Here is a 25,067-nt window from a genome sequence, read left to right as displayed (position 1 = left end):
TCAGAAAGAGAGCCTTTAGAAGAGATTCATACAAATATCTGGGCTGGACTTGAATCATGCTTGTGATGAGTAATTTTACATGTCAACATGGCTAGGCCATGGTCACCTTAGGGTCTAGACGATGCTGTTGAGAAGATATTTTTTAGATGTGATTGGCCTTTCATCAGTAGACTTTGGGTAAAGCAGATTACCTTCCACCACGTGGGTGGGCCTCACACAGTCAGTTGAAGGCCTTAAGAAAAAAGATTGAGGTTCCCCGAGGAAGAAGTTCTATCACCCGGCTTCATTCAAATGCAAGGGGCAACATCAGCTCTTCCCTGGGTTCCTAGCTTGCTGGTGTGCCCTTCAGACCTCAGCCTCGCGAGGGTTCCCAGTCACATGAGCCAATTCCTTAAAAAAACATTCCTTTCTCTCTATATATACATTCCCTTTGCGATGTTTCTCTGGAAAACCTACGAGAGTACTCTGTGTCTCTCTTGTTGAACATTGTGGGTTTACACATGCTATTTTGGACGAAGACATGTTTTGGCCGAAGATATTTTTACTTGGAACTCTCTTGATGAGGAGACCCAAGAGTGCCACTCTTCCGGTTTTGCGGTTGATGTTCTCAGTGATGCTCAAGATAAGCACCCATTCTCTGTTTAGATAAGCTGTTGCCGGGGAGAAGAGTAGGAAGACTTTGGGCATTGGCGTGCTCCCTGGAACTGAGTTCAGTTTGGAAACAAACCTTGGGTCCCATGGGCAGCGTACATCCTCAGCACCACCACACACCTCACCTGGGTGCTGAGAGTCTGAAAAGTTCCCCTCGGACATCTCACACCTGTGGGCCTGAACTCAGCCCAGGGAAGCTGCAAGCATAAGAAACGCTAAGAAATGGGCCACCCAAGCGTTCGCTCTTTTTATGACTTGGCTCTTAGTTCTATTTCTTCCTACTGAACGCACTGGGGATATTTGATTTTCAAATGGTTTGCTATTGCTTCACACACATTGTAACAGCAACTAAGGGATTTTGCTTTCAAGAGAACATTTTACTTGCAACCTCACCCTAGAGCAGTGGTTCTCAACCTTCCTAATGCCTCGGCCGTTTAACACAGTTCCTCATGTGGTGGTGACCCCCAACCATAAGATTATTTTTGTTGCTACTTCATAACTGTAATGTTGTTACTGTTATGAATCGTAATGTAAATATCTGTGATTTCCGGTGGTCTTAGGGGACCCCTGCTATTGGTTCTCAACCTGTGGGTCTCGACCCTCAGGTTGAGAACTGCTGCTGTAGAGCCTAAGACCATCGGAAAACACAGATAGTTACATGACGATTCATAACCATAGCAACATTACCGTCAGGAAGTAGCAATGAAAATAATTTTATGGTTGGGGGTCACCACAACATGAGGAACTGTATTAAAGGGCCGAGGCATTAGGAAGATTGAGAACCGCTGCCCTAGAGGCTTCCTTTGTTGAGCTTGCTAAGGACGGGCGGACAGACCTCGGAATCCAGGGCAGAGGCCTCTGGAGAAGGGCAGACCCCAGACACGGCAGCGGAGCCATGATCATTTCTGACATGAGACTTACAAGTTGTTATTCTCAAGCCCTCACCGGGGCACCGAAGGAGCATTCCAATCGCTGGGGAGCCCCCGGGGCTGTCCGGTTTTTCAGAACAGCTGTCTCCCTGAGCTCTTCCCCAGGCTCCACGAACCACTGGCCAGTTCCTGTTTTGTCTTTTAAAGCCCCAGCATTGGAGGATTTGGCAGCTAGAACAAGGCTAAGCACGACTGACACAGGAAGTGGCCTGTGGCAGCTGAAAGGGACACGGACAGCAGGGCCTTAGCAAGGAAGCAGCTGCCACTCAAAGCAGTCAGTTCCATGTCATCGGGGTGCTTCCTTACTCTAAGTGTCTCGATGGTCTCAGGAAGGTAACGCTAGTGGTGGGGACACAACTCGTATAGTTTGGGTAGCTCTTTAGCAAGGGGAGGAGCAGTTGGACATGGGGGAGGCAAATGGATATTTATTGATGTGCCCCACCCTGTGCTGGGCACTTTATGTATATGCTAGAGGCCTGGTGCACGAAATCCATACAAGAGGCTCGGCCCTCGCAGCCCTGGCTTCGTCTGGAAGGTCGTCCAGAAGGTCATTTGGCTGTCCAGTCTAGTCAGCATATTGCACTTTTATTATAGACTCACTCTGCGAAGGAGAGTGAATAAGACCACTGCCTGTGCAGCCTTGCGCACGCACGTCACTCAACCCTTCCACGTCCCCTTTTCCTTCTGGAACAATAACAGTCATAATAATACCTACGTCACAGAGTTATTATGAGGATTAAATTGTTATGTGCCAGGAACATGGTAAGTGCTACGTACATGTTCGCCATTATTTTCTTTCCTCGGTCACTTTAGCGCAGCCCTGCTTATCCTTTTATAATTGAGGAAACTGAGGCTCGAGGAGATTAAGTCGATTACCGGAGATGGCAGGGCCTGAAACCCAACTCAGATTTATCTGACTACACTGTTTTCTTCTCGGAACAGGACCGGGCCTGCTCAATGCTATCGAATTCCGTCCTGCCTGCCAGCTCCGGGTTCAGTTTATTAGCGCTGCTTTGTGCGGGCAAGGGTGAAATCCTATATGACTCAGGTTCTGTCTTTAATCCCCTATGCCACCCATCCCTGGCACAAGGCCAACGGTCAACAAGTTAGGGGTACCGAGTTGAGGGAGGAGAAACTTTCCTCCTTCATGTCCCCCTTGGAGGCATAATCGGGTTTTTCTGATGTTGCCTGTGCTTCCTCTCTCGGAAAGCAGGGGGATCACCAGACTTAACTAGAATATTCTAACGAGCAGGACTCTTATTACAGCCCGATGGAGTGAGGGGAGCAGTTGGTCTCCCACATCAGTGCTGTCCAACGGAAATAGAACACCAGCAATAGACACAATTAAAAATTGTCTAAAAGCTACATTAAAAAGGCAGAAAAAAATGGTGAAATTAATTTTAGTCACATTTAATGTAATATATCCAAACATTGCCATTTCAACCTGGAATCAATATAAAAATGATTAGTGAGATAGTTTATGTATTCAATCTTATTTTACTTTTAAGGTACATATTTTTATTGGTTTCAGAGAGGGGGGAGAGAAATAGAAACATCAAGGATGAGAGAGGATCATGGACCGGCTGCCTCCTGCATGCCCCACCCTGGGGATTCAGCCCCAAACCTGGGCATGTGGCCCTAACGGGGAATCTGACTGGGACCTCCTGATTCCTAGGTCCATCCAGGTTCAACCACTGAGCCACCTGGGCAGGCAGGGCTATGAATTCAGTCTTACATTCATTGCATTTACACCTACAGCCCTGGAGGCATATACCAGGCGAGTACCACAGGTACCAGTCAGACCCAAGGATCCGTGTACTCCAAGGGTCTTCTGTATTCGTTTAGCGATTTTATTTATAGGAACCTGTCCCCTGCTCTCCCTTCTTCCTCCAGGAGCAGATAGATACTCTGATGTGTGTGTGTGGGGGGGGGGGGGGGGGGGGGGAGGGGGGAGAAAGAGAAATGGCTGAAGGAGTGAAATCGCTCCCCCTCCCCCAGTCACCCTCGGTTGGAGCAGCTTCTGTGGGCGGTTGAGATTTTGTGTGTGGTCACAGGGCGCCCGTGCCCATCTGCACGCTTCGTGCTTCTCACCGCACGGGGCTGGGCGTGATGGGTGGGGGTGGGGGTGGGGGTATTTCAGGTTCTAGGAGGCCTCGGGCCAATCTTGGACCCTGACAACATCCTTTCCAGTGTCCTGTGCCCACGGGGACGGTGTGGCCTCCCACTGACGACAGCACCCCCGGAGGGGGAGAGCAGCCCGGTCAGCCAAAGCAGACACCTGGCCGGGCTCAGGTTTCCTGGACCGGATGGCGGGCCGGGGCCGGAGGCCCGCGCCGCGCCGGGGAGCGGGGCACAGGATGCGCATCCCGGCACCCGCCCACGCTCGGCCCGCCCGGGGCGCAGCTGCCGCAGATCCGCGGGGGCCGCCGCCGCCTCCTCGGGGCCGGGGAGCTGCACGAATCTCCCCGCGGGGGCCCCGCGTCCTCCCTGCAGGGGCGGAGCCGACCACCTGACATCCGAGGCGCCGCCCCACGTGGGCTGGGGGTGGGATTGGGGGCGTGGGGTGGAGAGGAGAGAGAAAAAGCGGAGGCGGCGGGAGTGAGGGTTGGGAGAGGAGGAGAGAAGGAGAGGAGAGGAGCGGAGGAGAGAAGGGAGCTCCTGATCGCCTTGCGGAGGGGGAATACAGAGCAGCGGGAAGAACAAAGGGGACCCCGAGACATCCGGAGAGGAGCAGGTAAGGATGACAGGTGGATAGCAGGGAAGCGCCGGGCTAGGAAGAATGGGAGGGGTGGGGGGGGAAGCGAAGAGGCGGCAGTGAGAAAAGGGCTGCGGATAACGGAGGCGTTAAGGAGGAAAGAAGAGCAGAAGGGGTACGATTCCAGGGTGAGGAGGGTCGGGGATGGGGGGCGCTCCTTCCAGAAGGGGCGTAAATGGGGCGGCTCGCTGCGCCTTTAAGGTTGTCAAGGCGACGGGTCTGGCCAGAACGAGGCGCATTGACGTCAGCAGCCGAGCGGTGATTGGCTGCGGCCGGGTCGTTTCCGGTGGAGCCGCCGCGGAGCCGCTATCGCAGACTGGTCCGGGCTGGGAGCGAAGCGCCGAGAGACAGCTCCGCCAGCCGCAGACTCGCAGCCGCAGCCCCGCGCTCGCCTCCCCGCGTCCGTCCCCAGGCAAGTGCTCTCGACGCGGGGCCCCGCTGCGGCGAGCTTCGCCGCCCGTCGTCCGTTGGGGGGTGGGGGGACGGTGGACCGATCCAAGATGGCGTCACGGGGAGCGACCTGCAGGGGATGGCCGCACCCCCTGCCCCTCCCCGGCGGGCGCCTCCCCGCGAGGCCGCCTCACGCCCCGGGCCGCGCCTCCGACCCCGATTCTGTACCTCCGAGGCCTCCAGCCCCGGGACGTCCGCTCGGGTGCAGGGCTCCCCGACCCCCCGTTTCTCCTGGTTCCGGCCCCCGGCCCTCCGCGGCCTTCCGGGGCCTCCGCTGCCCACGCGCCCCGCCGCCCCCGCCCCCGCCCCCGCGCGCCGCGGCCGCCCCGCTCGCCTTCCCCCGTTTCTTGAAGGACAGCAGCTCGGTTTTTACCGGCTTCGGCCGTGGTTTCCCTCGGCGTTTCTGGCGGATCTCGGAGACCCGTCCGTTCTTGTTTTCCCCTCGACTGTCCTCTCCTCTTTGGAGATCGCTGTTCCTCCTTGCCGGGGTTACCCCCCCTCCCCCCACGGTTCTAGCGTGGCTCCTAAATTCCATTTTGTCCCCTTTCACCTCCTCCTCCCGATTTTTTTTTTTCCCTCTCTCCCGAGGCCTCGTCGCCACCACGGTGGCCTTCCGACTAGAGTAGGACGAAGGGCACCCTCCCGTCCTTCCCCTCAAAAACACGCGGAATCTGTTAACCTCTGCGGCTCGGGGCAGGTGCGATGCCCGGAGCTTCCCGAAGGGCTGGCCTGTGGAGCCGTGTTCCCCAGGGAAGCGTTCCTGGCTGCTCCGGGAGGGTGCCGCCGCCGCCGCAGTCTGCAAGCGTTCCGCCAGGCGTTTTTAATATTTCCTCCTAGCGCGTAATCCCTTTGGACCTGCATTTTATCCCAACCGAAACCTCCACACGAGAGGATGTGAGTGCAGAGACGTTGCAATTGACATTGTATTCAGTCATTTTTGGAGGGAGAAGCTAAATTGTGGGGCTCCTCCGACTAAGTACAAGTAACAGAGTCAACGTATATTCAGTTAAAAATATGAAGACGGGTGAAATTTGGATATTCAGGGATTCACATGGTGACTCTATTATACGGGGGCATTTTTGTTCTTGTGCTGACATATTACCAGCCACGGTCTACTTTTTGGTCTTTTAAATACATTACTTTGTTTCCAACAAATCAGTTTCGTCCCTTTAGACCCCAGTTCTCATTAATCTTTGAATGGTTTCTCTGGTCAGTTGAATATATGTATAGATATTCGGGGGGGGGGGGTGGTGTCTGTTTTAAAGCATAAGGGATCTGATTTATTATTGTTCTTGGTGGCCTTCAGTGTTATCAGAAATGCCCAAAATTCCGGTGAAGGTTATTCCCAGTTATGATTGACTTAAAAAAAATGTCTGGCATAAACCCATCCTCAAGTGGATGTTTTGGGCTTTGTTTTTGTTTTTTGTTTTTTGGTTTTTAGCTGTTTAGTTCTGAAATGGCAGCATGATTCCTTGTCTGCATCCTTTGATGTATGTTGTCAGGAAGCTACACACTTTTTCCTGGTCTGTTAATTAATCTGCTCTTTATTGACCCTTATGAAAGCCACCAAAATAACATGAGAAATAGTGTAGCACTTTATTCTAGTATTTCTTTCTGCTTTTACTTGTACCGTTTCATTTCAGTAGTTTTGCATGCATTATATTTTGAAAAGTCTGGATTAGTATTGATTTTAATTGCAGAGCAGACTTGGCTTTTATTTTCTAATCAACTATTTAGTAATTAGGAGTTAGAAAGAAAACAGTTTATGAATCTGTTGGTTAAATTAACTAAGCTTTTAGTTCCAAAGTAAGGTTAGCTACCTGTTACTATATTTCATGTTGAGATAGTTCGAGATAGTTTGAAGCCTCTAAAATTCATTGAATGCAATTTATCTATTGAATCTTTATGTAAGTTTAAAACTTAGCGTATTTTAATATTTCCCTGTCCTGATGAAGAAAATGTTTTGACATTTTCCTGTCTAAATCTTTTATAGTTTATTTGGTAAGTCTGGTTTTTTTTGTTTGTTTTTTTCTATTAAAGATTTTCCTTCTTACCAATGGGGTGAGTGTGTTATCTATTAGGGTTGGGATCTGGTAAAAGAGTCTCATCTGGGGTTCTTTTTGTGTTTTAAAATGGTTTGGTTACACTAGTAGTTGGCACATCAGATCCTTTGCCCCAGTGGTTTGCTGGCTGACATTAGGACAGTCCCTTGAGATAGGAGTTTCATATAGGGAATGTCAGATGTTCTTCATTGTGCTTATTTGCTTTCACTTAGAGCCTACTTGTGTGCCCTTGTAATTCTCTGTCCTGTTTACCATTTACACACTTCCCACGTCATCATGATTATTTTTGCAGGGGGAGAACTGAATGAAATTCCCATAGGGCCTGACTCCTCAGCACCCCACCTCTGCAGGGAATGGTGGCTCAGACTTCCTCCCTGGAGCTGAGGTTATTGCCTCTTACTGTTGCTGCCTACAAAATCTAGATCCTGCAGCAGAAACTGAATGAAACACTTTTTTGGAAGAATGCTATTTCTCTGCATATCATAGCATCCCTTAGCTTTCTCGCCTCCCTTAAAATAAAGACCTACTTAGAGCGGGGGAGAAAACACCTTTGTGAATCAGTCCTTCAAAGGCCAAATTGGCATTTGCTCTTTATAGTTGACGCAAGCATATGTGTGCCTCTTTCCTTGTAGAGAACGAGAACCATGGCGTCTGGCACTTCTGCCGCTGAGGAGGAGCGCAGCCTCCGGGAATGTGAGCTCTATGTGCAGAAGCACAACATTCAGGCCCTGCTGAAGGATTCCATTGTGCAGTTGTGCACTGCCCGACCCGAGAGACCCATGGCATTCCTCAGGGAATACTTCGAGAGGTTGGAGAAGGTAAAAATAAACGTGGGGTGATGAGATGACCCTGACAATTGTTAAATGTAATGCTGTGGAATGTTGCTAATTTGTATCTTTTGGAAGAAACAAAATTCTGACCAAATAGGAAGACTAAAACAGAATTTCAAAACAAGGGGGCAGTTAAGGCATTTGTAATTTTTAATTTTGCAATCAATAGGCTTTGCCAGAAAACAAATCTGTATGCTAAGTTTACATGGCAAACAAAGGGTTTCCAAACTTGTAACTTTTAATTAATACATAAAACTGGTTAAAATAATTGACTGCATACAATTGATCAGAAATAATATAGCAGTGTATGGAATGAGAAATTCTAAAGTACTTAAAAGCAGTTAATGTTTTTCTCTTCCTCAGCAAAGCTTAATAAGCCTTATCCCACCTTTTAAAACCAAGGGAATGAAGCATTTGAGTCTAGCTTGTGACCAGTATATCAGAACTTTTGAAATAGTGCAGTTCATTTTTTTATAAACTATATCTCAGATGAATTGACTGTAGAGCAGAAATCAAGGTTGATGATTATCAAGATTGTACTTTTTTACAGTTCTGGTCAGGACTCATTTCCTCTTTTTTAAAAAAAATTAAACCAGTTTTTCTTTGTTTAGCTTTTTTTAATCCTCACTGTGTGTATATCAGTGTGCCCAAAGCATATGTATATGTTTTTTTAAGCAAAATGATAATTTTTATCAAAGACCATGCTTTAATTATTCCCTCAAGAAATAATGAATGAGAAAGTCGGGATCCCTAAATGTATTGAGTACGTGTTTGAATTGCTTCTGTAAAGTTGTGAGATAAATTTATAGGATTTATTATGCATATTGAAGTTTTGATATGATTCATAATGATAATGAACCAGTTAGGGATATTTTAGGTATATGACCATTGTCTGTCTAATGGAAATATGTATGATAAATCCCATTGATTTGACAGTTAATCAGATTTACTTATTTGTAAAATACTCTGTACTAAGGTTTTAAAAATTGTTTCAGTGGCTCAATGATTGGGCATTTTCTATTTTCTTGAAAAGCTATTAAAATTAGTACCATAATTAATTAACAATAATAACATATAACTGATCCTTGTGCATGTAGCCTTGCTGTCTTGGAATTGTAGTAGAAAGTCTATGTTTTGTTTTGTTTTTTGTTTTTTTAATCCTCACCTGAGGATATGTTTATTTTATTTATATTTTATTTTTTTAGAGAGAGATTGAGCGAGAAAGAGAGACAAATGTGAGAGAGGAACCTCAATCAATTGCCTCTGTACTTACCCAACCAACCTTTTGGTGTATAGGATGATGCTTCAACCAAATAAGCCACCTCGCCAGGGCAGATTTTCTCTGTAATCTGTGTTCAAATAGTGAGATACTCTCGATCCAGGCTGCTACAGGCATTTCTGTTTTGCGATAAAGTGCGTTCCTAGAGATTTGTTTCTGAAATGGGTCACTGTAATATGATTCTTCTCTTTGTATGTCACTAGAAACCATCCAAGGAGGGGATGAAGTTGGTGAGACATGATGTGTCTTTTTTCAGGGAATGTTAAATGTATGGTGCTAGTTTCAAAGCCCTGTACTTACAATAGCACTGATTAAGCACTATCAAAGGGGAAGGCAAGAAATTGTTATTAGCTTCTTTGCAGGTGGGATTTTTTTTAGATTTAATGTGTGTTGGCTTTACCTCTTAATGAAGGTCACAGCTTAACAAGTTTTTCCTATAATGCAAGGGTTTTTGTTCACTTGCAAACATTTCTTTAGCCAGGGCGTTTAAGTAAGTAGATTTCAATTTTTTAACAGGTCAGTTCTAAATATTAGGTGTTAGGTTTAGATGTCTGAAAATCAGTCACATTCTTCTCATCTCCTTCCTTGTGTTAACCAAGGGTCATGTTTCTGGTAGCCTCAACTACTCAGTGCACCAAAAACTTTCACAGCGTTTTTTATTTTTATTTTTAATTTTTATGTATTTTTTCGTTGATTTCAGAGAGGAAGGGAGAGAGAGAGAGAGATAGAAACATCTTTGATGAGATAAATTCATTGACTGGCTGCCTCCTGCACTTGCACACTGGGGATTGAGCCCGTAGCTAAGGCACATGTGCCCTGACCAGGAATTGAACCGTGACCTCCTGGTTCATAGGTTGATGCTCAACTACTGAGCCACGCCGGCCAGGCTGTCACAGCGTTTATTGAAAGCTGCTGTGTTTTACTTCAGACTGTCATCTGGAATTCAAGTCCTCTTTTATGCATATATTAGAACTTTGCCTGTCTGATAGAAGAATTTCAATAGCTGCACCCATTGAGTGTATGTGCCAAATACTCTGTGAAGCACTTTACATACATACTCATTTCAAACTTGTGAGGTAGGTGATTATCACCATTTTACAGAGGTTGAAAATGAAATTAAGAGTGATTAAGTAACTTGGTTATGATTGTACAGTGTAATAGTTATTGTTGCAGTAGCATATAACCCTCAAATTTCAGTGGTTTATACAAAAGATCTTTCTTATTTCTCAATCCTAGGCAAATCTTCTGAGCTCAGCACATCTTGTCTTGTCTCCACATGTCTTAACTCGGGGGCTGAATGGAAGGAGCAGCCACTGTTAGAGCATGCCCTTCTCAAGGCAAAAAGGGGACAGAGTTCAAGGGGGCAGAGTCAGACTGCACAAGTGGGCATGGTATGGCACGTCCACTTACAATCCAGGGTCAAAGCAAGTCATAAGGTCAAGCCCCAAGTCAGTGGCGTGGTAACTTTACCTACAGGAAAGAATAGACTGGTAAGGAAAGGGAGGGAACAAATAATTGTTAAAAACACTAAGTGGTCAGGACAGAATCCTATATAATCCTATATAATGAAAGGCTAATATGTAAATTGACCAAACTGTGGAACACTGGCCTCTATGATGCACACTGACCACTGGGGGGAAGATGCTCAACGCAGGAGCTGCCCCCTGGTGGTCAGTGCACTCAGCCAAAAGCCCTGAGCCAGGCTCACAGCTGGCCAGCGCAGTGGTGATGGCGGGGACCCTCTCCCCGCCTCTGCTGCACTCAGACACCCCCGAGGGCTCACAATCCCAGCTGAGAGGACACCCCTCCCTCCCCCAGTGCATGAATTTCATGCACTGGGCCTCTAGTCTGAACATGGAAAAGGATAGTCCGGGAGGGTTTGGGGGATAGGAGGTGGGTTGTTTTAATATATGAAAGAAATGAAGTGGGAGGAGACTGGCAGAATGACAACAGCAAGAACGAGGATAATTAGAAATCGAAATTGATAATGGCTCTGAGTCATCAAGATAGGTTATAACTGATTGCTGTAAAGATGAGAATCTATGCAAATTGTTAAAATCAAAATGCTGCCCTAGTTTGGCTTGGATAGAGCGTTGGCCTGTGAACTGAAGGGTCCCGGGTTCAATTCCAGTCAAGGGCATGTACCTAGGTTGCAGGCTCCTCCTTGACCGAGGCCCTGGGCTCATGCAGGTAGCAACCAATCAGTGTGTGTTCCTCTTAGTATTTCTGGCTTTCCTTCTATTCACTCCAAATCAGTGGAAAAATTCCCTTTGGTGAGGATTTAAGAAAAAGTTACCTTCAAAAGAATCTTAAAAATACAGTTAGATAGAATACTGTTCCAAATGAGATGTATTTGTGAAATTTTTGTGATATTCCAATGACAAATTTAGGAGTTGGAATTTGTGTTTTCATTTATACTCTTTAAACTTAGGGGAGACTTGAATTTTATAGTTCTATGTTAATAAGGAATCAGAAAACCTTACTGATGATTGCAGTTACCAGAATGAAAATGGAAGTGAATTTCCTAAAAATGTTTGTTTTTTAAAAATTAGTTACATATTTATATATGGTTCCAAATTCTGCAGGTACAAAGGGGTGTGACAATAAAGACTTCTCTGTTGTCTTCCTTGAATGCAACCACTGTTTCATAGGCCTATGGGCAGTTATAGACAAATTCATATATAAAGTTTCTTATTTTCAAATGCGTGTGTGGTAATTTCCTGCATAGATACAGCATAATTTATTTAAAATCATTCCATTAATGACCATGTTGGTTGTTTCCTGTGTTTTTCTACTAAAAATGATACAAGGATTAACTTTGTATATATGTCATTTCACATATATGCATATCTTAGAATAAATTTTTAGAAATAGAATGGATTAGTCAAGAAGTAAATGCATTTGTAACCAAATATACAAATGTATTAAATCTATTTTTGTGATATGTTTTTCCTATTGTGTGTTTTCTTAATTAAAAATTAGAAAATCCAAACAAATGAGAAAAATAAAGCAAGCCCTGTTCCTCAACAACAACAAAAAAAAGTAAAAATCAGGCATGGTTCTGTTAATAGAAATTAACACTATTAATATATTGATGCTTACTGTTCTGGATGTTTTACTGCATGTGTATTGGCTTGAGGCCAAAGTCAGGGCTGAGTACCATGGGAGGGGGGGTAGCCACTTCCTTAATTACATTTTTATCAAAAACTTTCCTGAAATCATAAGTGCTAATAACTTCATTTTGAATTTGAAAGATGGTTTAGAAAAATAATGGAGAATGAGTCAAATGAGAAAGTAGTGGGTAGCACATTCTTGTGTTTTCATTCTTAGTTTATATTAGGCATAATAAACTTATTTTTTGCTGCAGTCCTGAGGAATTTCTTTTTAAGGCTCTAGATTTGATAAATAAGAATGTTAAATAGTTCATTTCAGTTTTTAATGTGAATTAATTTAGCAAGATGGTCTTAAAAGCAGGTGATGTTTTTAAAATTTAACTATAAGTATAAACACTGATAATGAAGAATGCTTGTAGCTCTGCTAGGAGAAATATTGATCTAATTTAAATTCTTGGTTTCCATCATCACATAATTTCATTATTTGTGGGGTGTTTTTTTTGTGTGTGTTTTTTTTCTGAGACTCCAGTTAGAAATGAATTCCATGGGCTCAGGACCCTCCTTCATTGGTTTTTATATTTCCCTTGCCTTGGCATGGGATTTAGCGAATGCTTATTGAATGAATGAAGTAACACAGTAACCTAGACATTCTTGAATCACTTTGCTATGCCTGAATACATTTTATTTGGGGGGAAGGAGGGGTTCATGCTATCTTCAGCAGCATACTGAAAACCTAATTCCTCAGGATTTTGTTTTGCAGTTCATTGCCGTTGTGTATGTTACAATCCTCGTCAATCTATATATACATATATATATATACACACATATATATATACATATATATACACACATACACACACACACACACACATATAAAAGCTTAAGCCACGGGCCAGTAGCTATGGCATGCACTGACCACTAGGGGGAAGATGCTGAACATTTTAGGAGCTTGAATTTTAAGGTTAATGCTTGAACTGCATTACTGCAAGGCATGAACTGCAAGTCACTTGGCAGCAGAGGTTCTCAGGTGACACACCCAGAACCAGAGAGGAGGGAGCCCGATTGCAGGGTGCGTCACCCAAGAACCGCCCTCTTGCAATCTGGGACCCCTCGGGATGTTGAAGAGCTAGTTTCAGCCGGATCCCTGTAGGCCAGGCCAAGGGACCCGTACACCTGGCCTCTAGTGTTATTATAATGAGTATCTAATTTTTTACTTGCATGTTACGTGTTCTTATACTAGTGACTTTTGTTCATTAATAAGTATGGCATCTATTATCACCCGAGAAACGGTCCTTGTTTCAGAATATTTATTTTCAGACTCAACTCCAGCTTTCCCCATTTGGGACTGGCCTTTCCTCTTACATTGGTGTTGAGGAAGAGATTTGAGGTGACTTATCATTGAAATATGAAAACACCAACTTTACATTCTGAAAGATCTCCTTTATAAAATGTGTGTGTGTGTGTGTGTGTGTGTGTACAAACACATATATACGTATATATCAATATATGTGTATATGTTGTTGTTTTCTTTCCCAGGAGGAGGCCAAACAGATTCAGAATCTGCAGAAAGCAAGCACTCGTGGAGATTCGAGGGAGGATGAAATCTCTCCTCCTCCACCCAATCCAGTGGTTAAAGGCCGGAGGCGACGAGGTGCTATCAGCGCTGAAGTCTACACAGAGGAAGACGCTGCATCATATGTTAGAAAGGTAGCTTTGATGTCTAAACATTTGGGGCAATGTTTTCGGGAACCCACATGGTAATCTTCTAGTTTCTTTGATGAATGCAGTCATGATTTTGAATAGTAAACCACACACAGGCTAGATTGTACTCCACCCTGTGTTGTTCTTGCGTACCGAGGGACAATTTCTGTGATGACAGTGCCGCCAGAGAAAAGAACTGAGTGGTTATTAAACAGTGAATAATTTCGTTTTGGGGAGTTTTCTTTTTCATGATGTTTTGCACTAGAAGGAGGCAGTACTCCTTTTTCTCTTGGATCATGGTGTCGATTTTTTGGCATCTTGTAATTCATGTTGTGGCTGTTAACCTTCTATCCTGTAAGCATCATCCTGATTGGTTCTTCCTTAGAACCCACCCGCCATTTCAGGTGACATTATTAGCTTGAAGGGGGAAGAGATCACAATTTAAAAAATCACTACCATAAAAGGTTCTCTTTGCCTTAGAATAATGATCTTGGTCAAGGTGTTCTTTGGTTTGTTTCTTTAGTTGCTGACTGGGAACCAAATACCAGCTTTTAAATACAGGTCTGGCTGTAAGCAAGGGGATTAATGAGTCAGTATTTGTTGAGTACTTTGTGGATCAAAGGTAGTACATGCGGGCTATGTTGAAAATACTTAGCTCAAAGCAGTCTTGTTTTAATACCATCATGTAGCTTGTCATTTACTTGACATGCAGGTTGCAAGCATGAAATGTTTTTGGTCTGTGCAATCACCATTTGACCTTCTGTTCTAGGTTATACCAAAAGATTACAAGACAATGGCTGCGCTAGCCAAGGCCATTGAAAAGAATGTGCTGTTTTCACATCTTGATGATAATGAGAGAAGGTAGGTAGAGGTTCTTTGTTATGTGCCCTTTTCCTGTAACGCTGTAGTCCCAAACTAGTCTCATCATAGCTGCACATTTTAACGTTCATTACTCACCTGATGACAATCCCTGCTGAACATTTTAGGAGCTTGAATTTTAAGGTTAATGCTTGAAATCCACAGGAGAGGCACATGAAATGTAACACGAGGCCTTCTGTCCCTTGCAGTGATATTTTTGATGCCATGTTTCCACTTTCCTTTATTGCTGGAGAGACTGTTATTCAGCAAGGTAAGGGGTGCTGCTTTTGTGGCTTGCAATATTCTGGGAGAGGAGACTAGATTGCAGGATTTTTAATATTGAAGTTTGTTTTTCTCTTTCAACCTACCAGTTTCCTTTTGTTAAAATACTGAACTTCTTTATTTCTTTTGAAAATTAAAATTGACTCAACTAAAAGGCACACTTACCCTAAGGGATTAATATTTCCCTACCATCTGGTACAATTTTGTTTTTAGTAACTGTTAAAGGAAATTCCTGCATTTTTTATGTTAGATATATGGAATTTCAGAATCATATCCTTCCTATTTTTAATCACATATAAAAAAAGTAGGAAGTAAGCATAACTGTTTTCTCCATTATGTAGTTCTCTATTTATGAGGTTTTATACCTTCTAATGATTGTTATCTTTTTCCCACATACACTAACATGGATCTATCCTTTTGGGTCCCTCCCACCTTTTGCCTTTCTTATGTACTCTTGATATCTTTTTGGGTTTTTATGATCCATATATTTTCCTATATTTGACAGCCTGATATTTTGTTACTTATTTGGGTTTTTATGTTGTTACAGATGATAGGTAGGTAATATTTTTGCACACACATAATGGCTGTTTTTGAAGTTATTCTTCAGAGGTATTTTTCATCATGAGATGACTGAAAATTTTACCAGTTTTATGATTTTTTTAAATATATTAGTGGACTTTTTCTCCTTGAAAAATTGTGTTAATTTATAACACTTCTTTCATAGTAGAACTGGAAATAAGTTCGTTTCACATTAATTTTATAGTTTCCTTTGTGTTTCTTTAATTTGTAAAATGCTGCTAACATTTTTACTCTCCTCTCCTTTAGGTGATGAAGGGGATAACTTCTATGTGATTGATCAAGGAGAGATGGATGTAAGGTTTAATCACAAAAATATGTTGATAACCTTAAAAGTCAATGTATTGATAAATATATTGGTTCTAAGAGTTTCTAAAGGGCTGTTACAGCCTTTGTATGTTAATTCCATTAATATTTTGCCAAATATTTTGATGACACAAACTTTTTAAAGATATTATTTTTTAGGTAGACATGCAGTTCAGAACTTTTGCTGGAGTAACGGTTAAGTTGTGCGTGTGTGCTGTGGAGTAAGACAGGTGTAAGGGAGACTCTAGACCCTGTCATTAGTTAATGAGACTTGTTATAACTTTTTGATTCTGTAAGTTTTGATGATAAATGAAATGAGATACTAATGGCATTTTTCTCAGGGTTATTAGGAAATTCAGTGCCTTATGCAAGTGAAATGCTTATTATTAGCACACTGTTCAGCACAGTACTCTGTAAATGTATATGGTTTTTATTAATGTTTACTTCACCTTTCTGCCCTAATCAGTTGAGTGAGTACTTTTTTCTGATTAGATAATTAAACCAGGTAAATCACAGACACTCAGAACTGAACTCATTGTCAGAAGTCAAGTATTTTTCTCTGCTATGTATTGAAAACATAGTTTATTCTGTTTTAAAACAAGTTCAGGATTCTGACCCCTAAAAAAATGTTTGCCTGTTTTTAATACTTAGATATTTGTGTGTGTGGGGAAAAAAGCAATTGTCATTTGCATTTTAGGTCTACGTCAACAATGAATGGGCAACCAGTGTTGGGGAAGGAGGAAGCTTTGGAGAACTTGCTTTGATTTATGGAACACCTCGAGCAGCCACCGTCAAAGCGAAGACAAATGTGAAATTGTGGGGTATTGACCGAGACAGCTATAGAAGAATCCTTATGGTAAGACCATGGTTTTTGAAATGTGATTTAGACTACCTATCCATGTAACTAATGTTTAAACTGAATAATATCACCAAATTAAAATGAGAATGTTACTTTTAATGATTGAGTGCTTTACATTGAGCCCAGTTTAGCATTACTCGTTGTACCATTTGAGACAGTGATCTTTTAGAACAAAAGTGTGACCAGTAATTACCTGGGAAACAAATGCAGTGTATATGAAATGGTTTGGAATTCTCTCCGTTTGCTCAAAGGCACATCTTCACTTGCCTACTCCTTACATATCACAGGTTGTCTGAGAGTGCTGCTTCTGAGTGCATAAAGTTCTTTAAGGCCGTTCAGAAGTAATCAGCTCCCTAAACTGAAAGTGGGTAATCGGTAATGAAAATGTCATGTTCCCTCTCACTGAAGGAATAAACAAAATAATAAAACTTCTGATGACATAGACTTTTTGAGAACTACGTGGCAAATGAATAGAGTAGTTTTGGATGTTTGTAAGTCCCAGATAACTGCATTAGTCACCTTGAATGGTTTTCTAAATTTGTGCAGAGCCTATCTAAATATTTGACAATATGCAGTTAGATATACTTTGAAATTTTTCTGTATTTGGGGGATAGATGTGTGTGTGTGGGTGTGTGTGTGGGTGTGTGTCCTACATAATAAAATAGTAATATGCAAATTAACCATCACTCCGCCACTCCCATAAGCCAATCAGAGCAAGTCTGCAAATAAACCCAAACAAACTACAGAGAGCAGTAGGGAGGCTTGGGTTTTCCAGGCAACACAGGAAGCCAAGCTTTCCACCTGCCCTTGCCAGCCTAAGCCTCCACTCAAGGCTACAAAGTTTCAATTGTAGAGGGTAAATAAATTCCAGATACCAGGGCCTCTGCTTGAGTCCCTTGAGTCGCCAGGGTGTGTGGCTGGCCTGAAAACCACCACAGGCACCTCACTCAAACCCAAGGGAATCCCCACCCTGATCCAGGACACCCTTCAGGGCAAACCAACTGGCCCTCACCCATGCACCAGGCCTCTATCCTATCTAATAAAAGAGTAATATGCAGATTGACCATCACTCCAACACACAATAGCTGCCCCCATGTGGACCCAAGATGGCCAGCAGGGGAGGGCAGTTGGGAGGCATCAGGCCTGCAAGGAAGGGCAGTTGGAGGCAATCAACCCTGCAGAGGAGGGCAGTTAGGGGTGACCAGGCCGGCAGAGGAGGGAAGTTAGGGATAAACAGGCTGGCAGGGAGCAGTTAGACATCAATCAGGCTGGCATGGGAGTGGTTAGGGGGTGATCAGGCTGGCAGGCAGAAGCAGTTAGGGGCAATCAGGCAGGCAGGCAGGCGAGCGGTTGGGAGCCAGCAGTCCTGGATTATGAGAGGGATGTCCAACTGCCCTTTTAGGCCCTATCCCGGTGAGCAGTTGGGCATCCCTCGAGGGGTCCCAGATTGGAGAGGGTGCAGGCTGGGCTTAGGGACACCCTCTCCTCCCCACCCCCCACCCCCCGGCCCCATGCATGAATTTCGTGCATCAGGCCCTGTGTGTGTGTGTGTGTGTGTGTGTGTGTGTGTGTAAGGAATGTTTATTATAGGGTACTGTTTGTTCCCCTTTTTCCTCCCTACATATATTTAACAAACTTTGCAATAAGACAATTTGGCACTTTTGGGGATGGGGGAGGGCTGTAAGTGGTAGCAGTTTTATTTTTCTCCTTCCGTGGAGGATTGGAGTTATGAGGAACAACCCTGAGCTGGAACTATATTCAAACTATAGTCACATGAAGAAAAATAATTATGTATCAAGAAGCAGCAGCAGCAAGCTGTGACTTCTCTCAATTTACTTGAAACTTAGTATTTATTCTTCCACAGTATTATTTGATAATTACACATTTTTTGACATGATGTTTTTTGTTTTTTTGTGTGTTTTATAGGGAAGCACGCTGAGAAAGCGGAAGATGTATGAGGAGTTTCTTAGTAAAGTGTCAATTTTAGGTGAGTTTTGGAAGATGGCATAGAGAATTTTTAAGTTGAAGTGTTAGCTGTACTTAAGCAGAATCTATTATGTTTCATAAAAACTACTCGTTAACAATTCTGTTTTTACTAAGAGTAACATACAATGCATAGAATACAGAATTAAAGTGTGACCGAGAAGTAATTTTAAAGTGTGCTTAATTTGCTAGCATAGGACAAACCTTAGGAAAGATTGGAGCTGGGACCAGCTTTCTGGAGTTATGTGCTACTCACTTCTCCTGGAGAGACAGAAAGGCTGTGTCCTCTCCCTGCCTCTGCACATTGACAGTTGTTTCTCCTGTGACGTCTGTCTGTTGCTCCATAAGTGAGTTTATTGGTTAAGGAGAGTTTTCCAAGAACCTATTTCCTCTGTAGAAAGATGAGGTGTTGTTTGCTTTCTCAAACAAAGCTACAAGTTTTGTTGAAGTTTTGGAGCTAAGTCTGTGTGTTGTTACAACCATTGAGAGGTAAATGGCAGTGTTTATAAGGTGGTAGGATGCCTTCTGCCATTGTTTTATTACAGTGAATTGACACCCTCCCACCCCCTTATTTGTCCTTCCTCTGAAACGGCTCCATTTGCTTTATTCCAAAGGCTAAACTGTTTTCTAGTTGTTGTTAGTTTGATAAATTAATTCAAATGAGGATTTAAATAGATAAATGACTTCTATAAACCTCTGGAATAATATAGATGGTGACACTGTTTTGGGTTCTGTAATTGCAGGTTTGATTTGCATTGATGGCACTCTTTAGGAATACATAATGATTAATTTTTAATTCCTTTACCATTGGGTGCCTTTAGTCTAAGTTAACCTGGCCACAGGAGCTGCTAAGTAAGGACCTAAGGGTTATCTGTGAGTAATCGGAGGATCTTGCTGAGACTAGAGGTAATTGAGGAGAGCTACCATGTTTAATCTGAGACACTCACCAAGTATTGAATGGGCATGGCTATATGGTTGATTCTCTTTATACTTTTTGTTTTAAAGTTTTAAACAATTCTTTTCAGAATCCTTGGACAAGTGGGAACGTCTCACAGTAGCTGATGCATTGGAACCAGTCCAGTTTGAAGATGGGCAGAAGATTGTGGTGCAGGGAGAACCAGGGGATGAGTTCTTCATTATCTTAGAGGTAAAGGATTTGCATTTGATACTTTTAGAAGTTGTAGAGAAAAAACAAAAAGGTTAATTCTTAATTACACCCTTGGTTTTAAAGAATATCTGACAGTTTAATTTAGAAATTGCCTTTCATCTTGGAATGCAGTTATTTGGTTTTCTGTTAGACCACCACATTTTAAATGTGTTTGAGTCAGAAGTCTGGGAGGGCTATTCATGAATAGCCCGATTCTTGCCTGCTGAAGTTATTCCCCCTTATGCAAGCTAAACAAACACCATCTTTGTTAAAATTATGTGTTTAGGCCATTTGGCAACCGAAGATCAAAGGCAAGGGTTTAAATTCTAAAAATTACTATATTTTATATTTTATAGCTTCACAACCCATGGGAATGTACAGCAGATACTCTCAACTGAAAAAGTAGATCCAAAAAGTGTATTTTCTAGTATGAATGTGGCTCCATAAATCCCAGTTGGTTTTATTTAACCTGGGGGTATGGTGAGGGGGATCAAGGGACTCTTTCTGTAAAAGGCCAGATGATAAGTAATTTAGGCTCTGAGCCCTAGAGTTTGTCATCATAGTCCAGGAGCAGCCGCAGACACTGTAAATAAATTGGTGCACTGTTCCTATGAAATTTACCTATAAAACCAGGTAGCAAGCGTAGATCACCCGCTTCCCGCCTCCCCTAGTTTACTAATCTGTGTGAATCCTTCAGGTTACCCAAGCACCTTAGCTTGATGAGAAGGACTCGCTGGGGGGCTGCTGGGTAAATAGGAATTAAGCTCATGCAGTCACTTTGTTCAGCCAGCTTTTGTCATATGAACACACAGGATTTTAAATATCCGTGAAATGCTTTTTTTCTTTTTTTTTTTTCTTTTTTTCTTTCAGAGTAGCTAAAGTTATATAGTATATACTATACCCTAAACTTGAAAATATTTCTTTTGCTTCTTGGTGATTTTCTTATAGGGGTCAGCCGCTGTGCTACAGCGTAGATCAGAAAATGAAGAGTTCGTTGAAGTGGGAAGATTGGGGCCTTCTGATTATTTTGGTATGTAGATTTCCTCACAATGTAATACACAGGCATTGTTTCTTTAAGTCACCTTTAAGTGCAATGTCATAGTCTCATAATTTGTCTTTTCTTCTCCTTGAATTTAATTTTTTTATACTTTGGGTGGAGGTGGAGATTTGGTGCCAATACCCGGGAACTTTATTCTTTAGAGTAGGGGTGTCGAACTCAATCAGAGAAGGGGCCAAAATCTAAAATCCAGCCTAAATCGCGGGCCAAATGGTTTACTGAACAGTCATAAACTGACAATGTCATAAACTGACAGCGGAGTGCAGTGATGACAGCGCGGTGCGGGCCACATTGCAAGGCCTGGCGGGCTGGATTTGGCCCGCAGGCCGTGTGTTTGACACATGTACTTTAGAGGCTGAATTTGTGTACCAGTGGAGTCCCTCGGCCTGGCCTGAACCCTCTCTCAATCCAGGAATGCTCAGGGGATGTTGGACTGCTGCTTTTCACCCAGTCCCCACAGGCCAGGCCGAGGAACCCCACTGTACCTTTAGTATGCATAAAGATCTTTGGTTAATCTCTTCCCGCCCTCCCCCCATCCTCTTCCCTCTGAGATTCATCAATCTGGTCTATGTTTCCATGCCTGTGCATTGAGCGTCTGCCCTCTGGTGGTCAGTGCACATCATAGCTACCGGTCAAATGGTTGCTTAGGCTTTTATATATATAAAAATATATATATAGATTGCAATCTTTTTTGCCTCTCTGAGAACCAGTGTGAGATTTTGACCTTTACTCAGTTAAATAAATAAGTTATTGATTATCTCATTGATCATTTCATTTTAAGAAAATACTTTTTAAAAATAAATATTTATTTCAAAGAGGAAGGGAGCGGGAGAAAGAAACATCAGTGATGAGAGAGAATCATTGGTTGGTTGCCTCCACAACCAATGTGCCCTGACCAGGAATTGAACCGTGACATCCTGGTTCATAGGTTGATGCTCAACCACTGAGCCACGCCAGCTGGGCCGATCAATTGTTTTTTAAGTACAGATTTGATGTGGCCTGTACTAAGTTATGAAGAGAAATGCATATTTGTTTTCTTCTTCTGAAGTGCACATCTCAGAAAATGTTCCTCATAGAAGTTAGCCGCCTCTTATTCCTCTTTCTCCCTTCTCCAGGTGAAATAGCACTACTGATGAATCGTCCCCGAGCTGCCACGGTGGTGGCTCGTGGCCCTTTGAAGTGCGTTAAGCTGGACCGACCTAGATTTGAACGTGTTCTTGGCCCGTGCTCAGATATCCTCAAACGAAACATCCAGCAGTACAATAGTTTTGTGTCCCTGTCTGTCTGAAATCTGCCTCCTGTGCCTCCCGTTTCACCTCCCCAATCCATGCCTCACTCTTGCAAACTGCTTTATTTCCCTATTTGCAGCACCACGTGGCCACTGGCATTGCAGCTTCTTGTCTGTTTATATTAAAGTTGCTTTTATTGCACCGTTTTTAATTTGGAGCATTAACCGGATGCTCCTACACAGTTAAATAAATAGAGAGTTCTATGGAGACTTTGCTGTTACTGCTTCTCTTTGTGCAGTGTTAGTATTCCATCTGGCGATACATGCCATGCTTTTTGGTGAGAGCAGATCCCTGCATCAAATACTTACCATAGAGTAATGTAACAGTGCAAGATGTCTAAGTGATAACATTTTCTAATTATCTTAAGCATATTTAGACGGTGGCCATTTATGCTGTATTTCTTTATAGAATAAATGATTTCTCATTAAGCTCTAAGGATTAGGAAAACTGATACAGAAAAAAATCTTAGGAAGATATCTGCCTGTATTTAAACTAGATTAAGGGTAGGAAAATACCCATTTTCTTCTAGTTATCAGATGGATATGATCTGTTATGTTTTCTTCCTTTTAACCAGAATTTGTGTTTGTCAGATGAATTTGCCTGGTATTGAATATATCTTTGTGATTGTGTCCTCTCCAGTTCTGAAATACATTTAGGTATAGCTTTTCATACCTGCATTTTGAGTTTGGAACTAAATCATAGGCTGTAAATACCAATTATGATTTAACTACATCTGCCTCAGCTCAGAAATTCTTTATTAATCCAGCTAGTGCCAAATGTTGATCATTGAGAATTAGAATTCCAGGTCGCCACTCTTGGTTGTTGACTTAGAGTTTTTGGTCAGTGGACTCCAGGGTAATCCAGTGCTCATTAGCACAGATTCCAGGAGATTTCGTTTGCTGGGAATAGATAGAACATATGGAGCAAAAGTCCTAACAGAAAAACGGAGGGATGTTGCTAAAGGAAGAAATGCCAGGCGGAGAGTTCATTGTTGGGAACTTTGCCCACTAAATTCACGGGGGCAAGAGACTTTGGGGAGAAGTTTTTTACTTTGGTTTGGTGTTTTCCCCTCCTTTTTACATCAGCTAGAGTGTATGGCGGGTGGGGGTGGGGTGGGGTGTGCCTGTGTTGTTTCAAATTGGTCTCAAAGGCCATCCTGCTGAAAGTTCTGCTTTCCTAGTTAGCATTTATTCTCCGGCAGATGTTTTGTTCTTTCAAAGTAAGCTTGTGTTTTGCGTCTTAACTGTATTTTTGTATTTTCCAGCCATATCAACCTTATGTGTTACGTACATTATTCCATGCACACCAATGATACCCAACAGTTTATTTTTATTATGGTTTTTTTTTTTAAACAAAATCTCACGGTTCTGCAATGTGGGCACTTTTATTTTCGTCGTGATTTATATGTGATGTAGGGTTATACTTGGGAGTAACTGCAAGCATTTTTCCATTTGTATGCAACTGGCTTTGATTACTAATCCTTTCTCCTACCCTTTCCCAGGCCATTTAAAAGGTAAATTGGTCATGGTAGAGTTTTTTCATAGATTTGAGCAGTTTTTAGGTTGTTACTAAGTTTGAAGTATAAATCTGGGAAAGAGGTTTTATTTACATTTCAGTGTGGGATAGAAAGCCAGCTTATTACAAATTTTTTTATGTTTCAAATCTATATTAAGTGAGGGTTTCTGATCTATATGTTGTGTTTAGCTATCTTTTATATTTAAAAAATTTAAAGTAAAAATTATGTTCTTATTAGCTTTGTAAAGCTTGATTTGATCTTTGTTTAAATGCCAAAACTGTACTTCAGTGAATTAATTAGAATGCCATAAATTGCAGTTTCATATCTGTATATAATAATCATGTTCACATATAATGCTTCCTAAATGAATTTTGCTCTTAAATAATTTGGCTTGCTGTTGACTCCCTTTTGTAATTTTTAATCTAAGAAAATTTAAGTCTAAATTTAAAACTTAACACATTTAAAGCTTTATCTTTGTGCAATCTGAGTATATGTGAGATATCATGATGGTGTAATTTGTCTTAGTTGATAATCAGGACTTTTGAAGTCATCATTTCTGGATTTGGTAAGTGAATTTCTCAGATCTATTGCTCTAGAAAGATTAGATGGCCAAAGGAACATTTTGTATTGTTTCCTGGTTACTAGTCTGATTATACTGTGTGTGCTAATAATATACTCTATTCTTTTTGTTATAGATTGTCTTAATGGTAGATCAAGTAATAAAAAAGATTAAATAATTTAAATTCTTAAATGAATCCGTTTTTCTTCCCTTTGTCCTTCCCTCCCCCACCACTCCACCCCTCTTCTCCGAACTCTGGAATCTCCGAATCTGGTGGGCAAGATGAAAATCACAAGTGAATTATGGAATTCGTGTTTAGAAAGAGTCGTGTGTTTGTTTTCAGTGGTTTCCAAGTCAGCTTGTCAAAGAATGAATCTGAAAACCTTGCTTAAAGGGTAATTGAGATATAGCAGGTCTGTTCACAGGGTAGAGGAAGGAAGGGTTAAATCAGAAGCCTGACGTTTCCTTTTTATTGAAGACTGGTTCTCTGGCTTTGGAACTTTCCCAGACTTAACAGGGAAATATTATTTCTGGTCAGTATACTCACCTTGGTTAAACTTAATTGCCACTTAGATATTGAGGTCTGTTTATATATTTTGCATATGTAAAGTTTTATTTATGAGTGACTTAATTAAGTTGTACTCATTAGTATATTGGTATTTCTTTATGTCCAGTGAGTTGGAGATGCGTTGTATTCTAGATTACCCTTTAGTTTTCACTGCTTTGTATCTCATCCAGATTCGGTAATCCTTTCCATCAGCTTACTGGAGTGGAACCTTTAGAGTTACAACCGAATACAACTAAAAATGTTCCTTAGTTGCCCTGGCCAGTGTGGCTCAGTTGAGTGTCCTCCCATATGCTAAA

General features: G+C 42.3%; 1 protein-coding gene across 2 annotated transcripts; it reads left to right on the top strand.

Moving 5' to 3' along the window:
- The first annotated feature begins 3,974 nt into the window (after nt 1-3,974).
- On the top strand, nt 3,975-24,387 carry PRKAR1A (protein kinase cAMP-dependent type I regulatory subunit alpha). Of its 2 annotated transcripts, XM_084862677.1 has the most exons (12): nt 4,133-4,314; nt 4,537-4,747; nt 7,481-7,666; nt 13,607-13,777; nt 14,541-14,632; nt 14,839-14,900; nt 15,737-15,783; nt 16,491-16,649; nt 18,579-18,639; nt 19,661-19,782; nt 20,731-20,812; nt 21,955-24,387. In XM_084862677.1, exons 3-12 carry the CDS (start codon nt 7,493-7,495, stop codon nt 22,125-22,127), a joined length of 1,143 nt encoding a protein of 380 aa, XP_084718803.1. In that variant the 5' UTR covers nt 4,133-4,314; nt 4,537-4,747; nt 7,481-7,492; the 3' UTR covers nt 22,128-24,387. The 2 variants fall into 2 exon arrangements, with proteins under 2 accessions (XP_084718804.1, XP_084718803.1); XM_084862678.1 differs by lacking the exon at nt 4,537-4,747 and having other exon boundaries at nt 3,975-4,314.
- Nucleotides 24,388-25,067: the final 680 nt, after the last annotated feature.

This window comes from Pipistrellus hanaki (assembly GCF_964339955.1).
Source record: "Pipistrellus hanaki genome assembly, chromosome: 16".
In the NCBI taxonomy this organism is placed as follows: Eukaryota; Metazoa; Chordata; class Mammalia; order Chiroptera; family Vespertilionidae; genus Pipistrellus; species Pipistrellus hanaki.
Note: the sequence above shows the minus strand (reverse complement) of the source record. Positions and strands in the feature narration are given on the sequence as shown.

Bases quoted from the DNA above. Each gene is read 5' to 3' on its own strand.
- PRKAR1A (XM_084862678.1), top strand. From the start codon at position 7,493: ATGGCGTCTGGCACTTCTGCCGCTGAGGAGGAGCGCAGCCTCCGGGAA. The intron at 15,784-16,490 runs GTAAGGTTTAAT...TTTGCATTTTAG, and splicing joins TTGATCAAGGAGAGATGGAT to GTCTACGTCAACAATGAATG. The intron at 16,650-18,578 runs GTAAGACCATGG...TGTGTTTTATAG, and splicing joins GCTATAGAAGAATCCTTATG to GGAAGCACGCTGAGAAAGCG.